The sequence below is a fragment of the Gobio gobio genome (assembly GCF_949357685.1).
Source record: "Gobio gobio genome assembly, chromosome: 15".
In the NCBI taxonomy this organism is placed as follows: Eukaryota; Metazoa; Chordata; class Actinopteri; order Cypriniformes; family Gobionidae; genus Gobio; species Gobio gobio.
Window position 1 is genome coordinate 52,687,971 of NC_137108.1, and position 12,500 is coordinate 52,700,470.

The 12,500-nt window shown below is 39.0% G+C and overlaps 1 protein-coding gene across 1 annotated transcript in view; it reads left to right on the forward strand.

Moving 5' to 3' along the window:
• eif3ha (eukaryotic translation initiation factor 3, subunit H, a) overlaps window positions 1–12,500 on the forward strand; it is a 107,933-nt gene that overhangs the window by 15,627 nt on the left and 79,806 nt on the right. The window contains exon 2 of the mRNA XM_079836417.1: window positions 8,365–8,521. Coding sequence (XP_079692543.1) covers window positions 8,365–8,521 — 157 coding nt within the window. The remainder of the gene's footprint in view (window positions 1–8,364; window positions 8,522–12,500) is intronic.

Sequence of the window (12,500 nt, forward strand, 5' to 3'; positions counted from 1 at the left end):
CATCCGTCATAAAAGTGCATCCATCCATCATAAAAGTGCATCCATCCATCATAAAAGTGCATCTATCCATCATAAAAGTGCATCCATCCATCGTAAAAGTGCATCCATCCGTCGTAAAAGTGCATCTATCCGTCGTAAAAGTGCATCTATCCATCGTAAAAGTGCATCCATCCATCGTAAAAGTGCATCCATCTGTCATAAAAGTGCATCTATCCTTCATAAAAGTGCATCTATCCATCATAAAAGTGCATCTATCCGTCATAAAAGTGCATCTATCCATCATAAAAGTGCATCTATCCGTCATAAAAGTGCATCCGTCCATCATAAAAGTGCATCTGTCCATCATAAAAGTGCATCCGTCCATCATAAAAGTGCATCTATCCGTCATAAAAGTGCATCTATCCGTCATAAAAGTGCATCTATCCGTCATAAAAGTGCATCCATCCGTCATAAAAGTGCATCTATCCTTCATAAAAGTGCATCTATCCGTCATAAAAGTGCATCTATCCGTCATAAAAGTGCATCCATCCGTCATAAAAGTGCATCTATCCTTCATAAAAGTGCATCTATCCGTCATAAAAGTGCATCCATCCATCGTAAAAGTGCATCCATCCGTCATAAAAGTGCATCTATCCGTCATAAAAGTGCATCTATCCGTCATAAAAGTGCATCCATCCGTCATAAAAGTGCATCCATCCATCATAAAAGTGCATCCATCCATCATAAAAGTGCATCTATCCATCATAAAAGTGCATCCATCCATCGTAAAAGTGCATCCATCCGTCGTAAAAGTGCATCTATCCGTCATAAAAGTGCATCTATCCGTCATAAAAGTGCATCCATCCGTCATAAAAGTGCATCTATCCTTCATAAAAGTGCATCTATCCTTCATAAAAGTGCATCTATCCGTCATAAAAGTGCATCTATCCATCATAAAAGTGCATCTATCCTTCATAAAAGTGCGTCTATCCGTCATAAAAGTGCATCTATCCATCATAAAAGTGCATCCATCCATCATAAAAGTGCATCCATCCGTCATAAAAGTGCATCTATCCATCATAAAAGTGCATCTATCCGTCATAAAAGTGCATTTATCCGTCATAAAAGTGCATCTATCCATCATAAAAGTGCATTTATCCGTCATAAAAGTGCATTTATCCGTCATAAAAGTGCATCTATCCATCATAAAAGTGCATTTATCCGTCATAAAAGTGCATCTATCCATCATAAAAGTGCATTTATCCGTCATAAAAGTGCATCTATCCATCATAAAAGTGCATCTATCCGTCATAAAAGTGCATTTATCCGTCATAAAAGTGCATCCATCCATCATAAAAGTGCATCTATCCATCATAAAAGTGCATCTATCCGTCATAAAAGTGCATCTATCCGTCATAAAAGTGCATCTATCCGTCATAAAAGTGCATCTATCCGTCATAAAAGTGCATCTATCCGTCATAAAAGTGCATCCATCCGTCATAAAAGTGCATCTATCCGTCATAAAAGTGCATCTATCCGTCATAAAAGTGCATCTATCCGTCATAAAAGTGCATCTATCCATCATAAAAGTGCATCTATCCGTCATAAAAGTGCATCCATCCGTCATAAAAGTGCATCTATCCGTCATAAAAGTGCATCTATCCGTCATAAAAGTGCATCTATCCATCATAAAAGTGCATCTATCCGTCATAAAAGTGCATCTATCCGTCATAAAAGTGCATCTATCCATCATAAGTGCATCCATCCATCATAAAAGTGCATCCATCCGTCATAAAAGTGCATCTATCCGTCATAAAAGTGCATCTATCCGTCATAAAAGTGCATCCATCCGTCATAAAAGTGCATCTATCCATCATAAAAGTGCATCCATCCGTCATAAAAGTGCATCTATCCGTCATAAAAGTGCATCTATCCGTCATAAAAGTGCATCCATCCGTCATAAAAGTGCATCTATCCATCATAAAAGTGCATCTATCCGTCATAAAAGTGCATCTATCCGTCATAAAAGTGCATCCATCCATCATAAAAGTGCCTCCTCTTCTCCGCTGTCGTCCACTGGACCGGCCAATCAGAGCTCAGTTGATCTGAGGAAGCAGGTGTGTGTGACTTCCCTCATCAATGATTTAGGCGAATGGGCTTTTTCACATTTCTTCCAGCACGACGGCCGACTTGAAATGATCAGATTGGCTCAGCTCAGAGAATATTGACTTTCCCTCTTCTCTTTCCTCCCTCTGACCTTAAAGCCGGTTACAAACCCTCAAAGAAGCAACAATAAGCTCTGGAAAAACATGTGGAAATGAGCCGCCCACCGTATGTCTGACCACGAGTGTTTAACGGCTGTAACTTTGTTTACTGGGAGTCCATCCATAATTAATGGTGTGAAACGCCTCATATATCTGTCCAGCTGGGATGTGCTGCGCTCTCGGGTCATTCGGGCTTGACATGTTACTCGCACCCGGAGAATAGTGTGTAATATTGCCTCCAGCTCAGTGTTTTATGAATGTTGTGGTAAATGATGGCAGATTTGTTCCGTGCGGCTTCAGGCTACAGGAGCGCAGCGATGGGAATCGTAAGGAAGTTTTGATTTGCGAGAAATAATTGATGTCCGCTGTATTACACCTTGTTAAAGGGCTCTGTGGAATACTCGACTCTGATTGGTCAATCCCAGCGGGTCTTATTAAAGTCTTCATTTGGCCTTAATGTCTTAAATTGGTGGCATTAAATTATTGATTTCCACGATGTGTAAAACGGGACGGAATCGCAGAATCTATTCATAAAAATGGAATTGACTGTATAATGTGGAGAGACAGAATTTTGGATGAAAAGATCAAAAGTAGTTAAGGGCAAGTGGAAATTTTTTTTTTTTTTTGAAGCCTTGGATAATATTACACTATTTCCAAAAGTTTTGGGACGCATGAGCTTTTGAGAGAATTTTATGATTAATAATTAATATTTATGCAATTATGACCCATTTTTTCCCATTGAATATAATAAAAAATGTGTATTTATATATATATATATATACATACACATACACATGAGCATTTTTATCACGCAATAGCACATTTTTACCACTATAGTGGATCTTGCGTATTATACATTTTAAAAAAAATCGTAGATTCATCGGAATGGTCCGAAACTTAGTGACTTTATTGGTACTTGGTATATGAACACCCGAAAAAAATTTGGGACAGGATTTGAAAAGTCTAAGTGGTCGTAAAAAAAGTCACACTCAGAACCATCAAGAGTGCAAAACAGACAAAAAAACTCACACACGCACACACACTTATACACACAAAAACACACGCACACACAAATTAACGCGTGCCATTCCAAAAGCTAATTGTGTGTGTGTGTGTGTGTTTTTTGTGTCTGTTTTGCACTCTTGATGTTTTAGAGATCTTCACTGTTGAGTCTTTTTTTCTGCATCCTGGCTGATTTATAGATTGTATGCACAAAAAAAACTCTGTATTTTCATATTTTTTGCCAATTTCCCATTCATTTCCTATGGGGGTCATTTTTGACCCGAAGACCCTGCGTGTGACTATTTTTTTTTTTTTTACGACCACTTAGGCTTTTCAAATCCTGTCCCCAATTTTTTTTGTGTTTTCATATACCAAGTACCAATAAAGTCACCAAGTTTCTGACCATTCCGATGAAGCTACGATTTTTAACATAACAAAAAAAAAAAAAATATCGGGTCAGAAATGACCGAAGAACCCCAGAGGGTTAAGAGTTCCTTTCACTGGAGCTAAGGGGCCAACCCCACCCCATAATCCCCCCCTCCACCAAACTTTACACTTGGCACAATGCAGTCAGGCTAGTCCCGTTCTCCTGGCAACCGCCAAACCCAGACTCGTCCATGGGATTGTCAGACAGAGAAGCGTGATTGGTCACTCAGAGAACACATCTCCACTGCTCTAGAGTCCAGTGGCGGCGCACTTTACCCCACTGCATCCCACGCTTTGGTGCTGTTAAGGCCTGTTCACACCGGGACGATTTTCGCACGCGTTTATCGCCGACGTTTAACGCCTCGGGACTAAACAATGGGCGCCAATGTGAGTGTTCACACCGACGCGCAAAACGCCAGGCGTAAAAGCGTCATTTTTAAAAAAACGCCTCGGGTTCGTTTTTTTATTTTGACGCGGCGTGTAAAAAACTGGCCGACCAATGAGATCGGCGCTTTTGTTCACGTGCCTGGAGCTGCTGAAGTGACAGTAAAACACGACTTGGTGGCGCTCAAGCACAAAACGCTCTTGCCGAGCACACATTGATACGACGAAGAAGTAGTAAGTAGACAAAGAAGAAGATGAACTGCTAATGCTGCTTGCCAGTTAGCAAAGAGTGTGTGAATGGTTTTGTCCATAGACATAATATATCTATGGTTTTGGCAAGCACGTAAATACTGTCTCTCTTCTCCTTCTGTGTGACAAGCGAGTGTCAGAAGCGTAAAGTGCCGCAGCACCATCTTGTGTACCAGGAGCGCATCGACTGAATGTGCACGTTCACTCGGCGCAGCGCCAGTGAAAATCGCTTGGGTGTGAACACTCAAGACGCGCCGAAAAACGGCACGAAAAACGCTGGCGATAAGCGCACGCGATATTAGTCCCGGTGTGTACAGGCCTTAAGGCTTGGATGAGCTGCTCGGCCATGGAAACCGATTCCATGAAGCTCTTCACACTGTTCTTGAGCTCATCTGAAGGCCACATAAGTTTGGAGGTCTGGAGCTCTTGACTCTGCAGAAAGTTGGCCACTTCTGTGACCCTCAGCATGCGCTGACCCCGCTCTGTGACCCTCAGCATGCGCTGACCCCGCTCTGTGACCCTCAGCATGCGCTGACCCCGCTCTGTGACCCTCAGCATGCGCTGACCCCGCTCTGTGACCCTCAGCATGCGCTGACCCCGCTCTGTGACCCTCAGCATGCGCTGACCCCGCTCTGTGACCCTCAGCATGAGCTGACCCCGCTCTGTGACCCTCAGCATGAGCTGACCCCGCTCTGTGACCCTCAGCATGCGCTGACCCCGCTCTGTGACCCTCAGCATGAGCTGACCCCGCTCTGTGACCCTCAGCATGAGCTGACCCCGCTCTGTGACCCTCAGCATGCGCTGACCCCGCTCTGTGACCCTCAGCATGCGCTGACCCCGCTCTGTGACCCTCAGCATGCGCTGACCCCGCTCTGTGACCCTCAGCATGAGCTGACCCCGCTCTGTGACCCTCAGCATGCGCTGACCCCGCTCTGTGACCCTCAGCATGCGCTGACCCCGCTCTGTGACCCTCAGCATGCGCTGACCCCGCTCTGTGGCTGAGTTGCTGTTATAACACCACTAAGGGGATTGAACACCTGAGGGCGGCCCAATGCTTTAGGCGATATAGTGTCGGTTCCCTTCAATTTCCCTTAAAAAGGTCTTGTAAAGCTGCAGAAATGTCGTCATTTGTAGAGTTATCAGCTGGGATTGGCTCTTATCAGATGAAGCTACAGTAAATAAGTGACTTCCGTCTGGTCTTCGCTCTAAATGCTTCCCTATCTCCGCATGAGATTACTGATGTACCGATAGAGTTCCCCATCTGACTCTGGGGATATGAAGTGCTGTGTCCCTTCTGAGAAACGCCATCCCATCATGCCTCAGGCCTCTCAATGGGATGGAAGATGTGTTCTTGGATTGGTATTCAGAGGCTGTAGAGACGGTGTAATTAGACACTGAGTGTATTTGTTCTTCCATTAACCCGAGTCTTCATGCTTTCCTGATCTGAGTGGCCGTAAAGTACCATGTGTTAAGATGGAGGATGGCGTTTAGCCCTCACAACTTTCTCCATCTCTGCCAATCTGGAAATTGAAGCTTATGTGTATAAATATCCTCCTGAGACGTGTGTAAAGCACGTGTGTGTGTGTGTGTGTGTGTGTGGTATTAGCATCAGCCTCAGGAGAGCCAATGGCTGAGCTGCTTCATGATTACACACACATGCTCAATCCCAATATTGCTGTATTTTTAGCAGATGTCTGATTGGGGTCAGGACATTCAGAGACTTTATTTGTTCGTGTCATGCACAGGTTAAATCCAAACTTTACTTCCGTAACATTAGACTAATGGATGGAGAACTTAAGTGTGTATTAAAGTGCATCTGTAGAGTTCAATGACAACGCAAGAGGAGTCTGAAATCAGTCCGGTTTATATTCTGAAGGTTTGTTTGTATATTATTCAGAACATTATATTCCTAAAAACATGCTGAAAATGACCGTATTTCCTCGTTTAAATGATTAAAAAGAAATCCCAAATCCCCTCTGGTCAAACCTTTAACTGTATGCAGGTACGCTGATATTTATCGGCCACATTTATTTTTTATTTTTATTTAATTTTTGTGTATTAATTTACAACCATCGGCTATAGCATGAGAGAGGCCGATATAACACACAGATGGTTTATTAATGAACTGTGTGAAGGCTCTGAGCTGAGTAACGTCTGCTGCATAATCCACGATTATATGTAATATTCCTGCTGTTTGTGTTTTAATGTTTATCAAATAACAAAAGACAAACAAACACAGAAATAAATCGCTCACTACTCTTGACTAAACTCTCATAAGGGCTCATTTCCACAACGCAGACAGAATCCAGTCATAAAAAGGGAAATTTATACATATATCACAGAATTTGTTTTGATGAATAAATAAAACATTGGACAGTACACTAGGGCGTTCGGTACAAATACGTGTACAGTAACCCCTAATAATTACTGATATTTTTTAGGGCTGTCAAAACATGAATCGCGATTAATTGCATCCAAAATAAATAAAAGTTTGTGTTTACATGTGTGTGTGTGTGTACTCTGTTAATTATTATTTATATATAAATACACACACATTCATGTATATATTTAAGAAATATTTGCATGTATATACATTTATATAATCTATAATGTATATAAATATACATTTTATATATAAATAGTTTTTTCTTAAATATATACATGCTTGTGTGTGTGTGTGTGTTTATATATAAATAATAATTAACAGAGTACACACACATATATTATGTAAACACAAACTTTTATTTTGGATGCGATTAATCGCGATTAATCTTTTGACAGCCCTAACCGTTATATAAGCCAATAAAAATATATTCTAATATCTTATTAATATTATAATAAGCTAAATATGTTTAAGCTTAGTTTGTGCCAATCCTGGGTTTTAGGTGCCATTTTAAAGAGGTTTGGCTTTTAGCTGTGTTCATCTCCATGGCTGACATGCCTAATCATTTTTACTTTTATATTTTTTTTAAAGTTGTTTGTTTTTTGTTTTTCTTTGTTCAATCTCAGACCATTATTTGTATTATTATTAAGATGTTAACTCTAATCTGAGCAAGCATTAGGGCTGCAACAAACGATTATTTTAATAATCGATTAGACAATTATTAGAACGATTAATCGACTAATCGTCTATTATTGTCATTGGAATCGACGACTAATCTGTACATTTTGAACGATTCTTCAGCTTTTTCAGTTAGTGAAAACATTGAGTTATACATATTCTAACTATAATATATAAAAAAGAAAGTCACTTCAGCTTTTGAAATGGTTGTTTTAATGAACTTTGAGCCAAGTTCTCAGAACTCAAATCACACAAACGCTCTCCAAGCATTGTTTAAATATTCTGTTCGCTTTCAATTGAAAAAATAAATAATAAACAAAAATTAGCTGCATTACAGACAACAACAAAAAAGAAATGGATGTTTGAATGTGAACATCTCTTGGCCGCAGTATTAAGAGTAAAACAATAATAGGACATTTACCTCAGGACACAAAGAATGGTAAAAATATATAAATATATAAATATATTATATGCAATGGGATAAAATGGGTCATAATTATTGCATAAATATAAATTATAAATCATAAAATTATCTCAAAACACCAAAAAAGAAAAGAAAAAATATTATTGAACACAAATATATTTAATTGATTTTACTCAAATCTTTTTTATCTTAATCCCGCCCTGCGGATCATTTGTGACCCGACGGTCCTGAGTGTGACCCATGAAGAACCCCAGAGGGTTAAAGCATGTTCACCTTATTCTTTTACACCTGATAATCAAAATAATGCACTTTTAAAATGGCCCCGTATGACTGAGAAAGTGTGTTTGACATGCCTCATTAAATGCTAAGCGTGTGTGTGCCTGGTTACGCCATGCTAATCTTTCTACAGTGAATGTATATAAATGTCATTTCTGCTCCGCACAGGCGGCACAAAGACATTTCAAACGCCTTTAGGGGGAAAAGTGTGTGAAATATGATTTGATTTGCTTGGCCAGGCCCAAACCTGGTTTGGCAGGAGCTGTTTGCTGAGCGTGTGTGTGTGTGTGTGTGTGCAGGTGGTGCTGAAGATCATCAAGCACTACCAGGAGGAGGGCCAGGGCAGTGAGGTGGTGCAGGGGGTTCTGCTGGGCCTGGTGGTGGAGGACCGGCTGGAGATCACCAACTGCTTCCCCTTCCCTCAGCACACCGAAGAGGATGCGGAGTTTGATGAAGGTGAGGAGTAGGGTTGGGTATCGTTTGGGTTTTTTTCGATTCCGGTGCCAAACCGATACTTTTAAAACGGTTCCGGTGCCTAAACGGTGCCTGAACCGATACTTTTTTTTTTTTTAAAAGGCCACCAAACGAGGTGGATGACATTAAATGGCTTTTTATTTATTTATTCATTATTTAAATTGAACCATTTATTAAAAGTTTAATGTATAGGCCTACTTAAATGTATGAATATAAATAAATACAAAACACAATTTACTTATTTACAAATTATAATCGACATATTTACAAATTCACAGTAAACCTAAGCCACCCAACTACAACAAGCCTAATATAACTCTAAACAGTTACAGTAATAACAGCAGTCGTCTGTATTCTTGCTCTGCTACAAACCAGCTTCGAGCTTCAGCTTTATTTTGAAATATGATCATATTCTCTGGCTAAATATTTTAGAACACGTCGCCTTAATGTTTCCATGGCGACACGTCATGTTTCTCACATGACACACAGCAGCCGCAATAGAGCTGACAGCTCAGCTGTATCGGGTTTATTTCGTTTTTTCTTTTTATTCAAAATATTCACAAACTTCTTAACTGTGTCACGAACTATCTGATGTTCAAATGTGTGAGTGAATGTGTGTTAGTTGATCTATAAAGCGCAATGGGCGGCGCCATGTTAGTTTGCGCCTCAGAGAATCGGATCTGTCGGATTTACAACACTTGAGTTCATTCTCGTCTCACGAAATACATGAAAGTAAGCGACCAGTGAACTGGAAGAAGAATAGAGTAAACTATATAGTTACTATATAATGTGCATTTATCTGATGTGAATAAAACACGTAACGTTAGTCAAATTATAACCGTCTGAAAGGATTGTCATTGCAGCTTTCATAGACATCAGTGTGTGTTTTTTGCTAGTAGCCTACTTATGAGCATTTAAATGTCTGAAACCTGAAATAAACATGATGTGGTTGAAAACACTGAATAGTTGTCATGAGATGTGGTTGAAAACACTGAATAGTTGTCATGAGATGTGGTTGAAAACACTGAATAGTTGTCATGAGATGTGGTTGAAAACACTGAATAGTTGTCATGAGATGTGGTTGAAAACACTGAATAGTTGTCATGAGATGTGATTGAAAACACTGAATAGTTGTCATGAGATGTGGTTGAAAACACTGAATAGTTGTCATGAGATGTGGTTGAAAACACTGAATAGTTGTCATGAGATGTGGTTGAAAACACTGAATAGTTGTCATGAGTTTGTGATGTGACGAGCGCTGAGCGTCTGTCTCTGGCTCAGCCAAAGCGCGAAAGCACGTTTGAATTTTGGCACCGAAATGAGGAACCGAAATCTGCGTTCTGATTCGGTCCGGTACATACCGGTTATATAAGTACCGGTGCCATATTGGAACCGGATTTCGGTACCCAACCCGAGTGAGGAGTGGTGCGAACCGATACATCGGCCGATATTTGTGATTTTTAAGTGTATCGGCCGATATAAAGCTGCTGCGTTCACCGATATTTTCCCCTGCATTATTTCCAGACAGGCGTCCACAGGGCAGCTCTCACCGTCTTCAAACTCTCTCGCTCTCCCTCGCGCAAATTAATCAAAATCAATTGAGAATTGACGCGATGGTAAAAGGTGGAAAGACTGAAGCTTCACGTGGAGCATTGGGAGATTTTCTCCTGAATTACCGCTGGTGTTTCTACAAGAGATTCAGTGAAGTGCAGCTACACTCTAAACAATGCTGGGTTAAAAATAACCCAAGTTGGGTTGAATATGGACTAACCCAGCAATTGGGTTGTTTTAAGCAAACATTTAACCCAACCGCTGGGTCAAAACAACCCAATTGCTGGGTTAGTCCATATTCAACCCAACTTGGGTTATTTTAACCCAGCATTTTTTTGAGTGTAACCATTAAATGACTAGGTTGTAAATAGTTGTAAATGAAGTATAGTGCAGTCAGTGTGCACTTTATTATGCTGCTCGCTTGTTGATACTGTGCGCAATAGTGTCATTATTTTATTTATGCTTAAATATTTATTTTCACCACTGAACTTTTTTTTTTCTTCTTCTTCTACCTCACCTGTTTTTACTATTTGTTAAATATTGTTTTTTTTAGGTCAATACATTTTCCTTTTTTTAAATTGTACATTTTAAATTATTATCATCCTGATCATTGTGTCATTTTTATGATGTAAATTGAGGGAGCAAAAGCAGAATCGGCTCCAAATATCGGCTCAAGAAAATCGGCAGCTCGTATCGGCATCGGTACTAAAAAATCCATATCGGTCGACCCCCAGTAAGGAGCTCCGTCCTCCAGACAGTTCATCTTTGAGGTGTGTGTGTGTGTGTGTGTGTGTGTGTGTGTGTGTGTGTGTGTGTGTGTGTATTTGGAGAGCTGTGAGAAGGGAGTGTTTTTCACTTGTATTTTCTTTTTTATATTATAATCACGATTCGTTCTTGATTACTGGAGTTATATAAAATACCTACTGGTAATGATGTTTGCTGTGGCCACATCCGAACGGGCTGCGCTGTTCCTGGATTAATGGCTGATTTATACATCATTACATCGAGACACTGACTAAACGGCCAACTCTGATCCTCTTAGCCGAATACAGCGCCAAATATTCATATTTTAGAGAAGTTATAGAGAAAGCCAGTTATGCAGGAATACTGGAGCACTCCCGATGGAGTCGATTTAACACACACACACACACACACACACACACACACACACACACACACACACACACACACACACACACACACACACACACACACACACACACACACACACACACACACACACACACACACACACACACACACACACACACACACACACACACACACACACACACACACACACACACACACACACACACACACACACACACACACACACACACACAGATGAATGAAGCGTCTGAACCAGGCCTTCTCAAACCGGGCCGCAAGTGGTGTGTTTATTTTATTATTTTTAATTTAATTTATTTTTTTTAATTAATTTTTAATTAAAAAAATTATTTAAAAAAAAATATATTTTTTTATTTAGTTTAAAAATTATTTTTAAAAATATTTTATTTATTTTTCTTTTTTTCTTCCATTAATATTCTTATGTATACATATTTTTATTCTTATAATGTATAAATAATTTTATATAATTTTTTTTATAACATTTTAATACGTTTAATAAAATATAATTTATTATTGCTAAATATATAAAAGAAATTAAATATTAAATTTATTGGTCTTAGTTGAATTTTATGAAACGTGTTTGTTTTATTTATTTTATTTTGTTTATAGATAAATGTCTATTTACACTAATATTTATTACAATATGCAATATTATAACAATTTGTACATTAAGTATTAACTATATGTATTAAAAAATAAATGCTTTTATATTTTTTATTTAACTCTCGTTTATTGAATTTTATAAAATTAGTTTATTTTATTCAATAATTTATTTTTATAGATAATTTATTTACAATATGTATTATAATATTTACAATACATATTATTAACAATATAAATAAAAATTAATATTTTAATAAGTTATATTTGAAAATATAATTTCTTATTTATTATTGGCTTTCTAAGCAAAATCATACAAAATTTCAGTTTTCTGACATATTGCGCATCTTTCCACTTTTCATAATCAATATAGCCGAGATGAAATTTTAAAATAACATTATAATATTTAAACATAAACAGGAAGTTCCTGTAAATGCTCTGAGAGTCTGAACCGTACAGAAAATGCTTTCACACTAGAAATTAACCGAACCTTTGCTCATTTTGATCCGGACTCTTTTCGCAGGACCAAATTTCAGCGGTTCAACTTCCTCTGGCCTGGCCCAGAGCTGGTGGTGTAATGATCTCCCAGACCCTCAGGGTCAGGGGTCAGGGGTCAGCCCCATCCGAGGCTCTGTGACGGGTGGATGACCTAGCGTTAGATGCAGCTTGTTAGCGCGGT